General features: G+C 35.1%; 1 protein-coding gene and 1 non-coding gene across 5 annotated transcripts in view; both read right to left on the reverse strand.

Moving 5' to 3' along the window:
- Positions 1-2,901: 2,901 nt before the first annotated feature.
- LOC132675816 (U6 spliceosomal RNA) lies at positions 2,902-3,003 on the reverse strand. The gene has a single exon (XR_009608870.3). It is a non-coding gene; the product is annotated as a U6 spliceosomal RNA (small nuclear RNA).
- Positions 3,004-4,054: 1,051 nt separating this feature from the next.
- DDX60 (DExD/H-box helicase 60) overlaps positions 4,055-22,450 on the reverse strand; it is a 106,925-nt gene continuing 88,529 nt past the window's right edge. For 3 of the 4 annotated variants that reach the window (XM_078445627.2, XM_078445625.2, XM_078445626.2), the window contains 5 exons: positions 21,736-21,883; positions 20,274-20,416; positions 15,723-15,874; positions 8,024-8,086; positions 4,055-4,790 (listed from right to left, as the gene is read on the reverse strand). In XM_078445627.2, coding sequence (XP_078301753.1) covers positions 4,691-4,790; positions 8,024-8,086; positions 15,723-15,874; positions 20,274-20,416; positions 21,736-21,883 — 606 coding nt within the window. In that variant the 3' untranslated portion in view covers positions 4,055-4,690. Of the gene's footprint in view, positions 4,791-8,023; positions 8,087-12,653; positions 12,797-15,722; positions 15,875-20,273; positions 20,417-21,735; positions 21,884-22,450 lie in introns of all 4 variants that reach the window. The other variant, XR_013555104.2, reaches the window with a different exon arrangement.

Genomic DNA, 22,450 nt, shown 5'->3' on the forward strand with positions numbered 1-22,450 from the left:
TCTGTGCTCTCCGCACAGAGCTTGAAGCCTGCTTTGAGTTCTGTGTCTCCCTCTCTCTCTGCCCCTCTGCATGCTCATGCATGTTCTCTCTCAAAAATAAACATTAAAAAAAATTAGAAAAAGAAAAGAATGGTAAAGAAAGTCCTTTAAACAGAAAGGAAAGGATTATAAAAGAAAGCCTGCACCTTCAAAAAGGAAAAAAATAAAATCAGAATGGGTAAAAATAGAGTTAAGTATAATAATTCTTCTCATGAGATTCTTACATCATATTTAATGATTAAAACAGAAATTTTAACATTCTGATGTGGTGCTCGATGTATGTAGACAAACATCTAAGATAGCTATATTCAAAAAGGAGGAAGACTAAAGGGATCTAAGTAGCATAGTAAAACTTGATACCAGTAGACTGTGATAAGTCATCCATGTATATTGCAACCACTAAGAAAACTGTGCAAAGTGATATACTCAAAACCACTATAAGTAAATCAATATGGAATCCAAAGATTTTTAGGTAATTCACAGGAAGGCAAAAAAAAAAAAAAAAAAAGAGAGAGAGAGAGAAACAGAACAAGAAACAGAGGAAACATAAATATTAATAGCAGCTTTACTTCTAATAGCCAAAAGCTGGAAACAACCCAAATGTCCTTCAGTGGGTTAAATGGTTAAACAAACTTGTACAACCAACCATACTATGGAACACTATTCAGCAATAAAAAGGAACACACTATCGACACATGTAACAACCTGGATTAATCTCAAGGTAATTATGCTGAATGAAAAAAGCCAATCTCAAAAGGTTACGTATGGTAAGATTCCACTTCTACAGGTCTTGAAATGACAAAAATTACGGAATTAGAGAACAGCTGGAGGTTGGTGGAGGTTACAGTTGGGGGCAGGAGTGTGGAATTAGATGGGACTCAGGGAGAAGCAGGAGGGAGTTGACAGGGGAGTGGTTTTGATTATAAAAGAGCAGGAAGATTCCTTTTGGTAACAGAAGTGTTCTGTATCTCGCTATAATGATGGTCACACAAAACTACACATGCAATAAAACTGCTTAGAACTAAATACACAGGAATGAGTGCATGCAAAACTGATGGAATCTGAGTAATGGGTTATATTTATATCAGTTTCCTAATTTTGATATTGTACTATAATTATGCAAAATGTTACCATTTGGGAAACTAGGTAAAGGCTTCATAGGATCTCTCTGTATTATTTCTTTTTTTATTGAGATATAATTGACACAATATATTAGTATACCTAAATGTTTTGGTATTTGTATATTTTGTGTATATTTGTATATTTGTGAAATGATCACAATAAATCTAGTTAACATCTATCACCATACATAATTACAAATTTCTTTCTTGTGATGAGAACTTTTAAGATTTACTCTCTTGGCAACTTTCAAATATACAATACAGCATTATTAACTATAATCGCCTTGCTTTACATTATATCCTATGATTTATTTTTTTTAATGTTTATTTATTTTTGGAGAGACAGAGCGTGAGCAGGGGAGGACCAGAGAGAGGGAGGCAGACACAGAGTCTGAAGCAAGCTCCAGGCTCCAAGCTGTCAGCACAGAGCCTGACGCGAGGATCAAACTCACAAACTGCAAGATCATGACCTGAGCTGAAGTCAGATGCCTAACCAACTGAGCCACCCAGGCACCCCTATCCTATAACTTACTTATTCTACAAGTGAAAGTTTGTAACTTTTTACCCCCTTTACCCATTTTACCCACCCCACCTCCCACTTCTGGTAACAACCAATCTCTTCACTGCTATGAGTTCAATTTTTGTTTTATTTTATAGATTCAACGTATAAGTGAGATCATATGGTCTTTGTCTTTCTCCGACTTATTTGACTTAGCATAATGACTGACCTGAAGTTCCATCAGTGTTGTGGCCAATGACAAAATCTCATTCATTTTTACAGCTGAATAATATTCATATATATATCTCACATTTTTACTTATCCATTCATCCATCAATGGACACTTAGATTCCATCCATGTCTTGGTTATCGTAAATAATGCTTCAGTGAACATCTTTTATCTTTTTCATATATCTTTTTCAGTTAGCATTTTCATTTCCTTCAGATAAATGTTCAGAAATGAGATTCCTGGGTCATATGGTAGTTCTATTTTTTATTTTGTGAGGGACTCCCATAGTATTTTCCACAGTGGCTGCACCATTCCCAAAATAGTGCACAAGGGTTTCTTATTCTCCACATCTGCCAACACTTGAATAACCATCTTCCCAGACATGAGGTGATACCTCTTGTAGTTTTGATTTGCATTTCCCTGCTGATAAGTGATGTTTAGCATCTTCTCATGTGTCTGTTGACCACCTGTATGTGTTCTTTGGATAAATGTCTATTCAGGTCATCTGCCCATTTTAATTGGATTATTTGGAGGGTTTTGGGTGTTGAGTTGCATGAATTCCTTATACATTTTGGATATTAACCCCTTATCTGATTTATCCTTTGCAAATATTTTTTCTTCATTGGCATGTTGCCTTTTTATTTTGTTGATGGTCTACATTGCTATGCAGAAGCTTTTTAACTTTATATAGTCCCACCTGTTTATTTTGCTTTTGTTGCCTTTGCTTTTGGTGTCAAATCCAAAATATCATTGTCAATATCAATGTTGTCAAGGAACTTGCCTAGTTTTCTTCAAGGATTTTTATGGATTCATCTTATTTTTGTGTCTTTACTACATTTTGAATTAATTTTTGTGTAAGGTGTAAGATATTGGTCCAGTTTCATTCTTTTGCATGTGGCTGTCCATTTTTCCCAGCAACATTTATTGTAGAGATATTCCCTTCACCATTGTCTATTCTTGGCTCCTTTGTCATAAATGAATTAACCATATATGCACAGGTATATACATATATTTTTAATATGGAATAGTTCACAAATTTGCATGTCATCCTGGAGCATGTGCTAATCTTCTCTGTATCCTTCCTGTTTCAGTGTACGTGCTGCTGAAGTGAGCATGGTATATTATTTCCAGCATTTGCATCTTTAATTTTCTCAACATAAAAATTTTTACAAGTGTCTCTTCCAGAAGACCCTTTATAGACCTAATGCCAATATGATGTTTTCCTCTCATGGGAAAAAATGGGAATAAATTACGGTGGTAATAATGATTCTCCAGTAAATCTTAGCAGGGTGTCTATACATATTTCTCAGAGAGAAAAATTTCACATTATCTCAAGAAATGGAACATAAAATGTTTTCAGAGTTCCTATATAAATTCTCTCTTCAAAAGTTGCTCCACGTTACTTTTTAAAGTTATTGCTAAAAGTCAAAAAGGAAGCAAAGGAAGCTGACCATTAGACCTACCTTAAAGAGGTTAGGTATAACTTCCTCTTTTACTAGAATGCCAGTTTATAGGAAATAATCTTATTCTATCCCTAAAACTTAGGGAGCCAGTTTGGTTCAGTCATGGAAAAAAAATCTTCATGTATTCATCAGACTTATGAAACCACAAGTGAGAGGTGGAAACAAACGTGACAATTTATTAATATTGTGTATCAATGTTTCTAGGAGAGATCAGTAGTGGTCTACTGACCATGGAGTGGTCACTAGAAATGGCTTTGGTTTCTATGTATTTTGGTGTCCAGAGATTGTTACATTGCAAGTTTTAAATAATGTGAATGGGTCTAAACCAAGGAAACTAGAGACCCCTAACATGGCACATCCAATAATGGGACATGTCCAGGTAACAGAGTATTCTTTTATCTCCAGACAAAATGAAGCACAGGTGTTTTTCTAAACCAATGTAATATAAACCAATGTAATATAAATAATTTCATACAAAAGATCATCTTCAGGAAGACATCTGGATAGAAGGAGAGAACAGACCTTTTGCTCTGAGGATAAAATACTGAAGTTTAGGGTCTAAAATAGTTTCTAAAACTGTGATCTGAGGCTTAAGGCTAGGGAGTGAAAGTGATTATATGTGAACTATTTATTATATACAAAATGTATATGTGTGTGCAAATAGTCTGAAAGATGCATAGACTTAACACAAAGAGACAAATGGTAAGTTGACTACACCCATTTTATTTCTTTGTGGTTTTTAAGTCATTTATATACAATTAAAATCAAGCCAAATCACAAGTTAAGTGTTGTTTTAAAACATCACAGGATTCATGCCAGAACTCTCATTTATATTTTTAAAAAAAATAGTTCAAGTTTACTACAAGCCACCATTTTAAAAACCACATATATAAGTCATATAATCACATTTAAGTTAATTAAAGAAAATATATTTCAACTTCAGCGTACTGTAGTAGCTTATTCTAGCCTTAATAGACTTCTATAAATTATGACATTGAGGCAAAAAATGTTGAGAACGTAATATTTGTTTAGGCCTCACAGAGTAAAAATTGTTCTTCAGTCACAAACAAAATCTACACATTTTCTCAATCAATCCACAAACTAGCTGAAACATAGGCATTATTATTCAACTATATAAAGAAGCCAAGATTCAAAGACATTAAATAACTTTTCCAAGGGTACTCATGAAAGACACGCCGGGTTTGATTATAATTCTGACTCCAAATTGTTACTTCCACTTCATTATATATGTATTTATGACCAAAAATATGAGGATCACAAAATATGACTTGAAAAATGCCCACGGAAATATTTTAAGTGATCTGGATAGTCTTTGTTTTTAAACTTGGTTAAGTTTTTCAAAAAAGGTTTCACTCAATTGTTCAAATGCTAAGACCACATTGTCATCTTCATTTTCACATAGTTCACGCAAGGAAACACTGTAAATGGAAATACACAGCATTTTAGTGAGAGTCAGTACTATAAGAAGGACTTTCTCCATGTGGGAAGAATTAAGAAAATCCCATTACATGATGAAATGTTAGAAAAATATGAAGAATGATGATAAGAAACATGTTTATCTTAAAAAAAAAAACTTGAATGGAAAAAATAACAAAATAAAGATAACAAAACAGTTCCCGTACAGTTCCTCTTCATGTCAATTACCAAGAGGATTTTAAAGGCCAACAAATTTCATGTAAACCTATCCCTCTTCCCTTCAAAAGCAACAACACAAATTCCCTTCCTTTCTCCATACACCTCTTTAGAGGCTATTTTGTGATTTTTTTTTTTTTGGCTACCTTGTCCAATATATACTGAAACCCACAAGTAACTACTGCTAAGAAGGGCAAAATATTACTTCCTTTACCTAGATATGTAAGAAAATTTAAAAAAAAACAGGGTGTAATAAACAGAATAATGGTCTTCCAGAGATATTTATGTTCTAATCCTCAGAAATCTAGGGCCATGTTAGTTTACATGGCAATGGAGAATTAAGGTTGCAGATGGAATTGAAGTTGCTGATCAGGTGACTTTGAGATGGAAAAATTATTCTGGATTTTCTGGGTTAGCCCATTATAGTCTCAAAGGTTCTTGTAAGCAGGAGAGGGAGGCAGGAGAGAGCTCATCTCAGTGTAAGACTTTCCCCACCATTGCTGGCTTTGAAGAGGGAAGGGGACCATGATAAAAATAATGCCAGCAGCCTCTGGAGCCTGGAAAAGACAATAGAGCAGATTGTCCTAAAGCCTCCAGAAAGAAATGAGCTTTGCCAATATCTTGATTTTAACCCAGTTAGACCCATTTTGGATTTCAGGCTTCCAGAACTGTAAGATAATAAATTTGTGTTGGTTTAAACCACTAAATTTGTGGTAATTTGTTATAGCAGCAGTAAGAAATGAATATGCAGGTGAAAAGAAAGGAGAGAGGAAATCCACAAATGAACCGTGCAGCTGCAGTGATAAAGTACTGAACACAATCAGGATCTGACATTTTATCAACCTATTACAATTCCTATTACCTTGGTTTCACTAGAGTTCCAGAATTTTTCCTAGTGTCTTCATTAACCTACTACAAACAATGACCAGATCTGTATCTGTAACACTGAATTTCCTCCTAGTTACAGACCTATAATTATGACACCGACCATTTCCTCTTGAATGATTTCCCACAGATATTATGTGACATATATAAATTCTAACTCACTATTTTTGGTTCTTAGTCCTCCTCCAACCTCATCCTCACTTCTATGTTTCTTATGTATCATTAACTAAAATAGAAATCTTGTTATCTTTACCAACTACATGGCCTTTATTGACAGTTTCTTTGAATACTATCTCATAAATATTTCTCTAATCATCATTAGTTCTATTTCCTTAATTCAGACCCACACCCACTCTCACCTGCATGGCTGTTATAGCCTTTGAGTTTCTGCCACATATATAAGCCATACACATCTCTGTCACACATATAAACCATAGACCCATATCATACTCAGGTCTATGCACTGTCTACACATTATTCAAAATATTAAGCCCAAACTCCATAATATGAGAATTAAGACCCTTCTCAATGTATCCAAATTGTCTTTAAAGCTCCTTTAAGCAACTCAGCATCTTACCCCATCCCTATCACAACTCCCATATTCCCCATGCCACTATAGTGAGATCGAAGCCAATACCTGACATATCAGGCCCTTTCTCATTTCTGTACTTTGAAAACACTATTTCCTCCACCCCCTTAATATACCTTAAGACTTAGTGAAAAAAATTACTTCATTTGAAAATCTTTCTCTGAATCCAAGGTCAAGTTAGTTGCCCCCTTATCTGTCACCCTAGCACTTATTACCTTTTTAATATCTACAAGTAAGTTTCCTCACACTACACTGTAAGATTATGTTTAAAGAAGGGATAGATTTAATGATTATCTGTATCTGAAATGCTTAAACATATTCCTCAAATCAGTAATGTTTCAATAATTTTTAAAGAAAAAAATGAATGATATTTCTAGGATCAGATTTTGAGACAGCTCCAAAATCTCTGGAGTTTCTTGAGATGCTCTTGAATAACTATGAGCTACTCAAGAAATACACTACATAGAGATACTCAAGAAACTAGAGCAGTTCCCTCTGCTCTAGCATCCTCATAGTTTCATTCTCTGTATAAAACATCCAAACAGGTCTAACTAATCTTGTATCAAAAAAATAAAAAAACAATGACCTAATTAGCAACAACCTCATGAAGATGAAGAGATTCATGGCAAATTACATGTATTCATATATGTGAAGAAATATAATTTTTAAAGCAAGTGATAGAAAAGGGAAAACCAATAAAGTATTAAGGTACATGCAGAACAGAGGCTTTAGGAAGATGTATATTTAACCAGGAAATACATGATGGGCTTAAGGATGGATCTTCTAATAGAGCCTTAGGATGGGGGTATCCATATAAAGTTTGGAATTGTTTGGGTCCCCACAGAGCTCTGTTAAAGATGAAAACAGGAAGCCAATATGAGAGATTAGTGTCAGATGAAGCCTGGGCAAAACACTGTATAAAGCAAGAGAATCCAGAATATGTAAATTGATATATAACCAGGGACCAATGGAGCCCTAAGGGGCCCTGTGAAGTATCATGTATCTGACAAACACTGGTTATGGAAACAGAATACTAGCATCTAGGAATTCCTGAGGTTTTGGAATATCCTCCTATTATGCAGTGCCTGAGGCTAGGGTTCTGGTCTGAATTAAATCTTACATCAAATGGGCTTTGGAATTAATTCTATTATAGAATCAGTGCAACAGGGTGTTGAAAAGAAGCTCTGCAAATTGTTTGGGGAGTTGAAAGGCGTGACATCTAAGAAGCTCAGTGTCACTTCTAAGTATAAGGTCAACAGGGGTGCCTGGGTGGCTCAGTCAGTTAAGGATCTGACTCTTGATTTCAGCTCAGATCGCGATCTCGTGGTTCATGAGTCTGAGCCCTGCATGGGCTCTGCACTGACAATGCAAAGCCTGCTTGGGATTCTCTCTCTCCTTCTCTCTCTGCTCCTCCCCTACTCATGCTCAAGCACTCTCTCTCTCAAATTAAATAAACTTAAAAAAAGTATGAGGTCAACAAACTCAATTTAATTACCATTAAAATTTTGGAAAATATGAAATCAATACTTAAAGTATATAACATACCTGATAGATCGAATGGTGAGTGCAAAATCTTTCAACAACTCATAAGCAGTTCCTTCATTCATCCTAAACAAAATATCATTTTGAAAATTAATAGTATAAAAACATTAAAGAACTTATTTGATACTGAAATTTTGGATTTGTCAATAAGAGATTACTTTCATCTGTCAAGACATGTTTATTATCTGTCAAGACATGCCACAATCCTTAAGGATAATTCAATCAACAGGAGTGATAATTATGAATTCAAATCTGTCATCTGTCAAGACATGTTTATTATCTGTCAAGACATGCCACAATCCTTAAGGATAATTCAATCAACAGGAGTGATAATTATGAATTCAAATATCACAAGTAAAATACGCATAGGAGACTGACCATTTCAGGAGAAAACCAAAGTAGGAAAGTTAAGCTCAGAAGAGTGAATGGGGGCTGGAGAATCAAAAGGGAAGAATCAGACTATTTACTAATGTCACAACTACTTTTATTCACGACAATGAGTCATATTTTTAAAAATATTTAAATATTTAAAAATATTTTTAAAAACGATCAGAAATACATCCGAGGGGGAAGAAGGCAGCAGAGTAGGAAGACCCGAAGCCTGCTTCATCCCATGAATACAACTAGATAACTATCAAAACATCCTAAATACACCAGAATCAACCTGAAGACTGACAAAACAAATTCCACAACTAAAGGTAGACAAGAGGCCACATCAAAAAAGGTAAGAAGCACAGAGACACGGTTTGGGAGAGAAACATACTGTGGCTGCTGCAATGGGGAGGGAGCCACAGGCATGGAGAAGGGCAAGAGACAGACTAGCACATAGGGGATTGTACAAGGAGATGTTTCCCCATACCAACTGGCTTGGAAAATGAGACGGTCTAAATTTCATGAGTTCTTACAACCAGCAGGGCCTAAATAAAGCCTGAAGTTTTAAAGGTCAGTAGCGGTGGCACAGATAGAGCCCAAAGGCATCGGGGCTGCTCTTGGAGAGAAGACAGGGCAAACAGCCCACAGATGCACAGCATGAAAACAGTTACCTGAAGAGTGGCTGCGGCACACAGTGGGGAGGTTATTTGCTCTTCTCAGAGTATGTTTCAGAGAGGCAGTGTTCACAAGAGACCCCTCTGGGAACAAAGAAACTGGCCAGCATAATTCCTCCCCCATCCCTCAGCATAGGCAAAGGGCCACCTGCAGGAACCAGCACCATGCTAACAGCTGACACTCGCTACCTAACTTGCTCACACCAAGCCTCATCCCCACACACATTCTGTTGGAACCACCCTTCCCAGTCATTCTTGCCTCACTCCCAGTGCTGCAGGTACCCTCCCAAAGAAGACCAGCCCAAACCTGTGCCTATACCATGTCTACCAACATAGGAGCTCTTCTACATAAGGCCATTACCGTAAAAAACAGGGGAAGTAGCTGAGTTTCCTAACATAGAGCAGGCACAGAGACTTAGACAAAATGAGAAGACAGAGGAATTTGTCCCAAATGAAAAAACAGGACAAAGCCATGGCCTTGAAACTGATAAAAGTAACATGTCTGATAGAGAATTTAAAGAAATGATCCTAAAGATACCCATTGGACTTAAGAATGGAAGACATGAGTGAGAACCTTAACACAGAGATAAGTTATAATATATCAGAGATAAAGGGCTCAATAAACAAAAACACAAACATGCATGATGGAATGAACAGCAGGATGGAAGAAGCAGAGGAACAAATTAATGACCTAGAAAACACAGCATTAGAAAGTAATCAAGCTGAACAAAAGAAAAAAAAAAGGATTATGCAAAACAAGAACAGACTTGGGGAACTTAGTGACTCTATCAAACATAAAAACATTCATATTATAGAAGTCCCAGGAGAAAGAAAAGGAGACAAATGATTTATTTAAAGAAATAATAGCTGAAAACCTCCCTAATCAGGTGAATGAAATAGATATCCAGATCCAAGAGGCACAAAGAACTCCCAACAAAATCAACAAAAGCAGATAAACACCAAGACACAACTAAAATGGCAAAATATAGTGATAAGGAAAACAATTTAAAGGCAGCAAAACAAAATAAAACAGTTACACACAAGGGAAATCCCATTAGGCTATCAGGGTCTTTTTCAGCAGAAACTTTCCAAGCAAGAAGGGAGTGGCATGATATATTCAAAATGCTGAATAGGAAAAATCTGTAGTCAAGGATACTCTATCCAGCAAGTCTATCATTCAAAATAGAAGAAGATATAAAGAGTTTCCTAGACAAAAACTAAAGCAGTTCATGACCACTAAACCAGCCCTCCAAGAAATATTAAAGAGGATGCTAAGGAAAAATGAAACACCAAAATTGACAGTATGAAGGTGGGAAACACAAAATCAGTATAAATGAATCTTTTTTTGTAAAATACCAGCCAAAGAACTCACAAAATTAAAGTATGAAAATAAGACACCATGTACCTAAAGCATGGGGAGAGAGGAGTAAAGAATGGGTTCAAATTAACTGACCATCTACTTAAGATAGATGGCTATATTCAGAAGATATAACCTAATGGTAACCAAAAATCAAAACCACTAATTAATATGCAAAGAATAAAGAGAAAGAAAGCCAAATATATCACTAAAGAAATCCATCAAATCATGAAAAAGAAAATGACAAGAAAGAACCAGAGAAAATTTTCAGAAAGAACCACAAAACAAGTAATAAAATATCAATAAATACATATCTATCAATAATTACACTGAATGTAAATGGACTAAATACTTGAATCAATGACACAGGGTGACAGAATGGATTTTTTTTTAGAAAAAGACTCATCTATACACTGCTTATAAGAGCATTTTTAGTCCTGAAGACACCTGCAGATTGAAAGTGAGAGGATGGACATTTATCATACACAAATGAATATCAAAAGAAAGCCAGAGTATCAATACTTATAATGAACAAACTCAACTTTAAAACAAAGACTGTAACAAGAAGTAAAGCACCCAAATACATAAAACAGTTAATAATGAACATAAAGGAATTAATTGATAACAACACAATAAGAGTAGGGGGCATTAACACCCCCACTTACATCAATGGACAGATCAACTAAACAGAAAATTGTCAAGGAAATAATGGCTTTGAATTACACACTGGATCAGCTGAACTTAACAGATATATCTAGAACATTCTATCCTAAAACATCAGAATACACATTCCTTTCAAGTACACATGGAACATTCTGGAGAATAGATCATGTATTAGGCCATAAAACAAGCCTCAACTAATTCAAAAAAGATTAAATTGTACCATACATCTTTTCTGACCACAATGTTATGAAACTAGACATAAACCAGAAGAAAAAATTTGCAATGACCGCAAAGAGATGGAGGTTAAGTAACATACCACTACACACTGAATGTGTCAAATAGGAAATCAAAGAAGAAATAAAAAATACATGGAAACAAATGAAAATGAAAATACATAGGTCTAAAACCTTTGGGATGCAGCAAAAGCAGTCCTAAGAGGGAAGTTTATAGAAAAACAGGCCTACTCAAGAAGAAAGAAAAATCTCAAATAAAAAAACCAAAAAACAAAAAACTAATCTTACATTCAAAGGAGTTAAAAAAAAGAACAATAAGCAAAACCTAAAGCCAGCAGAAGGAAGGATATAATAAAGATTAGAGCATAAATAAATGATATAGAAACTAAAAAAAAAAAAAAAAATAGGTCGATGAAATCAGAAGCTGGGTCTTTGAAAAAAATGAATAAAATTGATAAATCACTCTCCAGAATTATCAAAAAAGGAGAAAGGACACAACTAATAAAATCACAAATGAGCGGGGAGAAATAAAAACCAACACTAACAAAAATACAAATAATTATAACAGTATATTATGAAAAACTATATGCCAGCAAATTAGACAACCTAGAGGAAATGAATAAATTCCTAGAAACATGAAACCTACCAAAACCAAAACAGGAAGAAACAGAAAATATGAGCAGACTGACTACCAGTAACAAAATTAAATCAGTGATCAAAAAACTCCCAAGAAACCAAAGTCCAATACCAGATGTCTTCACAGGCAAACTGTACCAAAAATTTAAAGAAGAGTTAAAACCTATTCATCTCAAACTATTCCAAAAAAATACAAGAGTAAGGAAATTCCTAAATTCACTCTATGAGGCCAGTATTACTGTCATACCAAAAACAAGTAGAGACACCAAAAAAAAAAGGCCAATATCTCTAATGAATATGGATCAAAAAAACCTTCAACAAACTACCAGCAAACTAAATCCAACAATACATTTAAAATAAATTTCATATTAAAAATAAATAAAATAAAATTTTAAGATTAAAATAAATAAATAAATAAATGTAAAAATATATAAAAAAAGCAATACATTAAAAAATGTTTCACCATGAAAAAAATAATAAAAAAAATAAAAAACCATTAACCACAATAAAGTGGGATTTATTCCTGAGTTGCAAGTGTGGTTCAATATTTATAAATCAACCATATGACATCACATCAATAAGAGAAAGAATAAGAACCATATGATCATTTCAATAGACACACAAAAAAAGCATTTGACAAAGTACAACATCCATTCATAATAAAAACCCTGAACAAAGTAGGTTTAGAGGGAACGTACCTCAACATAATAAAGTCTATTTAGGAAAAACCCACAGCTAACATCATCATCAAAGGGGAAAAACTGAGAGCTTGTCCTCTATGGTCAGGAACAAGACAGAATGTCCACTTTCACCGCTTTTATTCAATATAGTCCTGGAAGTCCTATCCACAGCAATCAGACAACGAAAATAAACAAAAGGCATACAAATTGGTATGGAAGGAGTAAAACTTTCACTATTTGTAGATCGTATGACACTATATATAGAAAACCAGAAAGATTCCACTAAAAAACAGCTAGAGCTGATAAATGAATTCAGTAAAGTCACAAGATACAAAAATCACCGTACAGAAATCTGTTGCATTTCTATACACAGGAAGGAAGCAGCAGAAAGAGAAATTAATAAATCAACCCCATTTAGAATTGCACCAGAAAACAATAAGATACCTAGAAATAAATGTAACCAAAGAGATAAAAGTCCTGTATTCTGAAAACTATAAAATGTTAATGAAAGAAATTGAAGATGACACAAAGAAGTGGAAAGACATTCCATACTTGTGGATTGGAAAAACACATAGTGTTAAAATGTCTTTACTACCCAAAGTAAGCTAAACATTTAAAGCAATCCCTATCAAAATACCACCAGCATTTTAACGGAGTTAGAACAAACAATCCTAAAATTAGTATGGAACCATGAGAGACCCTGAATAGCCAAAGCAAACTTGAAAAAGAAAAGCAAAACTAGAGGCATCATAATTCCAGACTTCAGGTTATATTACAAAGCTGTGGTAATCAACACAGTATGGTACTGGTACAAAAGTAGATCAATAGAACAGAATAGAAATCCCTTCAATAAATCCACAATTATATGATCAATTAGTCTTCAACAAAGCAGGAAAGAATATCCAATGGAAAAACAATGGTCTCCTCAACAAATGGATAACAAATGATGTTGGGAAAACTAGACAGCAATATGCAGAAGAACGAAACTGGAAAACTTTCTTACACCATATACAAAAGTAAATTCAAGATGGATTAAAGACCTAAATGTGAGACCTGAAACCATAAAAATCCTAGAAGAGAACACAAGCAGTAACTTCTTTGACATTGGCCATAGCAACTTTTTTCTAGATAGGTCCCCTGAGGCAAGGGAAACAAAAACAAACATAAATCATTAGGACTACATCAAAAATAAGTAGCTTCAGGGTGTCTGGATGGCTCAGTCAGTAGAGTGTGAGACTTTTGATCTCAGGGTCATGAGATGAAGCCCCACACTGGACATGAAGCCTACTTCAAAAAAAAAAGAGTAGTTTTTGCACAGTGAAGGAATCAACAAAACTAAAAGGCAACCTATAAAATGGGAGAAGATATTTGCAGATGACATATCCCATAATGGATTGTATCCAAAATATATGAAGAACTTACAAAAATCAACACATACACACACACACACACACATATCCAATTAAAAATGGCAGAAGACATAATGGACATTTCTCCAAGGAGGACATACAGATGGCCAAAAGACAAACAAGGGGATGCTCATCATCCCTTGCCATCAGGGAAATGCAAATCAAAACTACAATGGGATATAACCTCACACCTGTCAGAATGGCTACAATCAAAAGCACAAAAAACAAGTGTTGTCAAGGATGTGAAAAAAGGGGAAGCTTCTTACACTGTTGGTGGGAGTACGAACTGATGCAGCCACTGTGGAAAACTGTATGGAAGCTCCTCAAAACGTTAAAAGTAGAACTACCCTGCAATGCAGCAATTGCTTTACTGGGTATTTATCCAAAGCATACAAAAACACTAATTCAAAGGGATACATGCACTCCTATGTTTACAGCAGTATTATTTACAATAGCCAAGATATGGAAGCAGCCCAGGTGTCCATCAACTGATGAATGGATAAAGAAGTGGTTTATATATATATAATGGAACATTATTCAGCCATAAAAAAGAATTAAAAATGCCATTTGTGATGACATGGGTGGAGCTCAAGAGTAGAATACTAAGTGAAATAAGTCATCCAGAGAAAGACAAATACCACATGATGTTACTCATCTGAGTAATTTAATAACAAAACAAATAAGCATAGGGAAAAAGAGAGAGGCAAATCAAGAAGCAGACTCTTAACTATAGAGAACAAGCAGATGTTATCAGAGGGGGTGGAGGTGCAGGGATGGGTGAAATAAGTGATGGGATTAAGGAGTGCACCTGTTGTGATAAGCACCAAGTGATCAAAATAAAAACTTTAAAAATATAATAAAATACATCTGCATGAGTGATCTATGAAATATAAAAAAAGTTGATCAACATTTCTCAAGTGTCTGGAGTTTTAAATACTTTAATTCAATAAATACTGTTCAGAATTTTATATAAAATGCCTATTGAATTACTGACTGGTATGACAGAATGCTCCTCCCACATCCACCTGCTCAATGTCTTGGCCAATTTTTCTTCTCCCAGGTAAATCCAAGATGGTTTACCCCTCCTTACTGTTTTTGAAAATGTATTCCCTGCCAAAGAGCTAACACAACTGTCATATGCTCAGTCCTCAGATGTGTGAGTTACATACTTTTTATATACTTCTCTCAGATAATGGTGAGCATGGCACTGTTTGTTATTATTTTTCAGTTTTAAAATATCTCATGATGAATAAAATAGGATAGTAATAAATAAAAACACATCTGTGAGTATGCACAAACATTTATATCTGTAGTGTACATCCTTAGGTCAAGTGAGTCAGCCTAAGTCCCAAAAGTATGTTGGTAAACCACAAAAATAACACAGAGTTTGTTATTCCCTCTTGCCAATAATCTACAGGAAAAAAATTCCAGTATATTTAGCATGATTAACCTGTACTTAAAATTGTAAAAGGCTTTGCCTAAAATTCATTAGGTTCATCTGTTAGACAGCAACACAAAGATGGATACGTAAATAGAACCAAAGGTAGAGGTAGAAATGAAAGAGAAAAATGTAGACACAGACATGAATGCAGACATGGAGACAGAAATAAAGGTAGAAGTAGAAATGATTAAAGAACAAGAGAGAGTGGGGGGATAGGTGAGGATAGACAAAACATACCTGTTGTCCTGGACTAGTCCTGTCAAGGAACCATGTTTATAGAAATCAAGTGCATAAGCATTAAGTGGCATTCTTCTTCCTTGGTTATCAAATATCTTTGACCACAGCACAGGAGCCTGAGTGTGATTGATACCAATTGTGCGCAGAATGACCTAAAGAAATACAACTTTTACTGTTATTTATGTATAAAGGAAGTTAATGCTTTCTTATATTGTGCTTTGTAGTTCTTTTCCTTAATCAACATTTTTGAAGCATACTCTTCATGGTGAAGGAAGAGGGTGTCTTTCATACACACTGGTTTGTTGCTGTCCTAAGTACACCCAGATAATAGTACCTATGAACACTGTTAACCTCACAGCATACTCTTGGCAATTTCAACCTTCTAACCAGTAGAATAATAACAAGACTCACTAGGAAATAAAAGCTAATTAAAATTTTTTTCATTATCCTAATTTGTACAGGAGATACTTTGTAAAGAGAGTATCAGAGAACTGGTGCCTTGTTTAAGAGAAGAGTTCAATTGAACTCTAACAATTGTTAGAACACAATTACCAGAATAAAAAGGAAAGGGAGAAAGATGTAGGGGGATAAGAGAAGAAGGAGGAGAAGGAAAAGGAGAAGGAGAAGGAGGAGAAAGAGAAGGAAAAGAAGGAGGAGGGGGAGGGGGAGGAGGAGGAAGAGGAGGAGGAGGACGAAGAGGAAGAAGAAAGAAAGAAAGAAAGAAAGAAAGAAAGAAAGAAGACGACAATGAGGAGGAGGAGGAGGAACAGGAGGGGAGGAAGGAGATGAAGAAGTAAAAATAAAGAAGGAGGAGGAGGAGAGGGAGGAGGAGGAAGAAGAAAGGAGAAGGAGAAGAAACAGAAGAAAGGGAAGGAAGAGAAGGAAGAGGAGGAGGTGGAGGGAAAGGAGGAGGAAAAGGAAGAAAAAGAAGAGGAAGAAGAAGAAGGAGGAGGAGGAGGAGGAGAAGAAGGGGAGGAGGAGGACGAGGAGGAGAAGTAAGAGAAAGAGGAAGAGGATGAAGAAGGGGAGGAGAAGGAGGAAGGGGAGGAAGAGGAGGGTGAGGAGGAGGAGGAAGAGGAGACAGAGGAGAAGGAAGTAAACACGCTAATAGCTTTTGATGTCTGCTCATTTTTTGAAAACTGTATAGGGTCAACAGGAAATCTAATATATTAATCAGTAAAACTACTTTCTAAAATAATATGGTAGTAGCTTGGGAAGCTCTTTTATTATTAAGAGTTTTGGAACATTCTTGGTGCACCTGGGTGGCTCAGTCAGTTAAGCATCAGATTCTTGATTTTAGCCCAGGTCATGATCTCATGGTTCATGAGTTTGAGCCTGCCATCAGGCTCTGTGGTGATGGTTCAGAGCCTGTTTGGGATTCTCTCTTACCCTCTCTCTCAGCCTTCCCCCAACTTGTTCTCTATCTCTCTCCCAAAATAAATAAATAATTTTAAAAAAAGAGTTCTTGGATATTCTTATTCCATTATGATCCAGAAGACAGTTTTGACTGCAAAAATCCAGAAGATTTACATTCAAGGGAAAATGCTGCACATGTATACCAGAAATTTGCAGCAGCCCTGTTTGTAACAGTAAAGACTAGAAAAAAACACAAACAGTTTTTAATAGGAAAATAGATCAATGGGTTTTTTATATTCACACTCTGAAATATTATGAAGTAATAAAAATAAAATTGAGTTTCACATGACAATATGAATGAAACTTACGGGCAACAGCGTTGAGTGCAAAAAAGAAAACAAAACAGCAAAAAACAACATTCTGGAAACTATGGAAACTTTTCATAAAATCAAAAGCAGCAAATACAAAGAGTGACTTTACAATATTATATTTTTAAAAGGAGCATTAAAAACACAAAATTTTGGATAACTGCCACCGGGGGAAAGGGGAGAAGGAAGGGAATAAAATGGAAGAGGAGCACATAGATCCGGAGTCCATGGGTGTTCATTTTAGTTTTATGCTTTATACCTTATCTCTATGCTATTTAAAGACATTGAGCATAAATATTTAGTATTAAACTAAAATCAACAAACAATAAAAGCTAAATATGCTTTGAGAGGTTATAACTTACACTAGGAAAGTAAATTTGCATAAAGTGAGTTGGGTAAGGCAAAGGGCATGTTGCCATCATGGAATACTCTCAAAATATCCATCAGTTCAAGATGCTACAAAATAGAAGAAATAAAACTGGCCTCCTCTCTCTAGTACACCACCAGGAACAACAATGAGTCTGAATTAGTTCATGCTCTGTACCTTAAAGATCTCTTCTAATTGACGGTGACTGTGTGGCAATAAGACACAGACATTATACCCTATTATAACTGTATTCATGCCCTCCAAAACCCCAAGGAAAATTTTGCATATGGCAAGGAAACAGAAGTTAATGGTACATACTGATCGTAAGTTAAATTAATCATAAAATAGAGAAAAGGGAAAATTATGTCTTGTTAAAATGTCTGGTTTTCAATGTTATTAGCTATAAACTTCTTACGGAAGTAATTAATTGTTTATGATTCTAGAAATAAAATACAGGGGAAACAAGCTTCATAAAATCTTATAAGCTAAAGTTCAATCCTCTATTATTTCCATGCCAGAATTTCACATTCCTCCACAATCTGTAAGACACCACTCACATGAGGGTAAAGCCCTATAGCACTAGCCTCAAAGAGCTTCACATAATACCAAGAGCAGTAGTTTCTAATTCATTTTTGAACTATATACCTTTTCGGTAAAAAAAAAAAAAAATCCTTTCCCATCTCTTCTTTCATTAATGTTTTTCTCTCATCTTATAAAACAGAAAGTCTCCTCAAACTTACTATGGTACATTTCCTTGGGGTTTGAAAATGTACAGACTACCAACAAAGAGCAATACGGCTTTCTTATCAAGAAAATGGATGACTTTACAGACTAAGTTAAAAATACTTTTTTTCTTTTAAATTAGGTTGTTTCCAACTATTTGAATTCAACAAAATTAAAGTGGATCTAATTAAGCTATTCATTAAGAGCACATTCAAAATATATTTGTGATAATAGATTGCTAGGTGATTTGGCACAAACTCGGAAGGAATTAGAAGAATTGTATACCACTGTTATAACAAAAGTTGCTCCGTTCTGAGCTACTTATCTATTTGAATAAGGTTTCTCAGAATTCAAATTAAGATTTAATTCTGGAACTCCGTCTCATTCTAAAAATAAGTAAATATTCATCCTCAGTTGTATGGACTAATTTTAAAAGAAATAGCTTCGTCCATCCCATTCATATATACATTTCTAATACAATATTAATTTATTCTTAGCAATGCTTCTCAAAATTTGTATTATATTTAAGTTTCTGTAATAAACAGGAAATAACCATTAAACTGAAATTGCATACTATTTAAGCTAAGAAATGTGTCAGGTAGGGTGACTTCATGTTTAAAAATATATTACATTAAGGTAAAATTATGTAGGGGAAGGTACAATCTAAATACAAGAGAAAAGAACTATGCCATATTTGAGATTGTTAAAAATTTTATTCTTGACTGCTTTTAGCTGTATAATTATGGTTATTCAAATGCTTCAGTATTCATATTCTTTTTTATGTATTAAAATGACATGATGGCTTTATTTTAATTTAGCAATGTTTATCTAAAGCTGGAATTTATATCATCAGAAATTATTTGAATTTATGATTAAATTGCATGTGTCGACTTAAAATGCACAAGGGTCTATTTAGGTTTTCAAAATTCTTTTAAGTGATACTGGACTATTTTACATAATAGGGGACTATCTGATTTTGGGCTAGGATGGAGTTTTGACACTAGCGTTAAACCATAATATCAAATGTAACAAAAGTTTTTTTCTTCTCAAACCTTGTGTTAAAATATAAATTAAATTTCTACGAGTTTATTCCAACATTCAGTGGGTTGTCCAGCATATTCCCAAGATGTCTAGTTCTTTGCACTGCATTTTGGACACTAGTGATCCTGAATATATATGGCATTGACAGCATCTATAACAATACTGGGAAAGCTTGAAGATAGTTTTATATGCTCTTTTCATGGCAAACTTGCATCAATCTACAAAGAGAGAAGGGAAGTGGTATTACTGGGAATTCTGCATAATGGAGCAGGGTCCCTCAGGCCAACAATGAAAAGCTGAAATCATACTGGCCTCAAGAGTGACATTTCCTGGATAATTCTGATCATACACCTGAAATTTTTTTTCAATCTGAGAAATTTGAATCCTTTCTAAATAGCCTAGAATATAAGTCCAATTCTTTCTCCTTTTTAAAAACACTTTTAAATGTTTGTTTATTTTTGAGACAGAGAGAGAGAGAAAGTGCAGGGGAGGGGCACAGACAGAAGGAGACACAGAATCCAAAGCAGGCTCCAGGCCCTGAGCTATCAGCACAGAGCCCGATGCGGGGCTCAAACTCACGCACTGGAAGATCATGACCTGAGCTGAAGTCAGATGCTTAACCGACCGAGCCACCCAGGTGCTCCAATCCAACTCTTTCTTAAGGATCTTTTATTTATAAACCCCATTTCCACTTACATGGTTTGGAGTATTTGGCTGAAACAAATCACCATCAGAGTTTCCAGAGAGGCAAGCAAATGGAGAAATAGCTACTCTTCCTTCTTTGCAGTTCATCAAGTGAGACACAAGTTGGGAATCCTCACATTCTTTTCCTGTGAAATCTTGCCATAACAGGTTGGGATAGATTAATTTTTAAAAATCAGACAAACTGTTAAGCTTTATGCACCTATACTAGACCATGCTGCATATGGAGTCCTTCAACTTTCCAGGACTGACATCAGACTGAGATACATCACATAAAGTGAGTGGTACATCTGACATAAAGTGAACAGCACAGAATTCATTCAATAAATGTTAGCTATCAATATAATTATCAATATAACATTTTGCATACTTCAGTTCCTTGACCACCAAGTAATAAAAGACTACATTTAAATTGCATAATCTTTTAACATAGAATTACTGTTATTACCTTGGTGCTTTTTCCTACTGAACTCAGACATGGCCTCAGAATCCTTCCAAGACTGGGTGTTCCAAGAGACCACGATTAGTAGGTTTGAAAATGGTATGTGAGAAGAAATATTCTTTCCATTCTTACTCTTAAAAAGCACCAGATTATGCATTCAGTGTTCACTCTAATTTGCAATGAAGGCAGAATATTCATGCACTCCTATTTTGTCTCCTCTGGGATACTTACAATGCTTCACTGTTGTCTGCTTTTGTTCATGCTGCTCCCACTTTAATAGGGCCCAGGAAGCTATGGGCCCTGCTTCCTTGACTTTTTCCCAGTTGAGGAGTTACGGTATAGTGAAACTAGGAAATTACTACTGATGGCTCAACTCTTTTCCTTTATCCCAGTCAGTTTTTCCTGTTTACTTTCCCCTAGAAGATTTCTATCCAATAGCTTATGAAAAATAACAGCAAAGATTAATGTGTATACTATGTGCTTAGCACTGTTTTAAGCTATTCACATATATTAACTGAATTACTTAAAGATCACCCAGACTAGGTAGATAATGTTATTTTCTTTTTTATATATTTTTTGAGAAAATGGAGGCATGAATATGAACTCATTTGCCCAAGGTCTCACTGCTAATAGCAGCAGAGCCAGAGTTTGGACCCAGGCAATCTGCCAAGAGTCTATGTTCATGAACACTACACATATTTCCTCTCAAGAAAACAAGTGACAGAATAGTCTCTTGTTTCTCTTCATCTTACAGATGTCCTTAATGCATGCGCCAGGCTTGCCCCAAAAGCAACCTTTAATCAAGATGGGTTTACAAATGACTCTATTTAATTTTATTCTCCATTACCCTTCTGACTTGTAATAATCAAGAACTTCTTTCTTTGGAAAGTAGAAAGAATCCCCTTATTTTAAGGCAGACTGATATTTCCCAGGCTCTACCCTTCCTCTGGGAAAAATATTCTTAGAAAAATTACTTTTTCTTTCTAATCCACAATGGGGCTAGGATATACTTACTTATTTTTGACAATGGGAGTTGATATTCCTGTTTCATATCAGCCAATTTAGAAACACTTAGTAGGAAGGAGGCGAAGTCTTTTGTAACGTTCATGTTATACTCATGTAAAGCATCATTAAAATCCTCAGGAAGATCCTCAAGGAACACCTAAGTCAGCAAGAAGATCATTAAGAACACCTAAAGGCCAACTATTTTTCAGAAAGATCTATATATCTTTCTCAAAAACTGAAACTTTGGAAGAATGGCAAAGAACACCGCAATATAATTCTGTAGTTACCTATTTATTCAACAATGTAACTGCTTCAACCCTTCATCTGTGAAATTAAGGTAAAATTCATTTTTTGTTTCTACATGCATTTATAAAAACCAATACCCTCACTCTCAAAAATTTGCTTTCACACTACTTAATCGACACTCTCTTTTTAAAAATTTTTTAAGTTTTTATTTAAATTCTAGTGAGCTAACGTAAAGTGTTATATTAGTCTCAGGTGGGCAATTTAGTAATTCAACTCTTTTGTAAAACACCGGGTGTTCATCACAAGTGCAGTCCCTAGTCCCCATCATCTGTTGCACCCATCCCTCCACACACCTGCCCTCTGGTAACCATCAGTGTGTTCTGTATAGTTTGGAGTCTGTTTCTTGGTTTGTCTCTCTCTCTTTCCCCCCTTTGACACTTCTTTTACATTAGACTTCTGAATATTTCAAAGAATCTAG

Source organism: Panthera onca, chromosome B1, assembly GCF_046562875.1.
Source record: "Panthera onca isolate mPanOnc1 chromosome B1, mPanOnc1 haplotype 2, whole genome shotgun sequence".
NCBI classification, from domain to species: Eukaryota; Metazoa; Chordata; class Mammalia; order Carnivora; family Felidae; genus Panthera; species Panthera onca.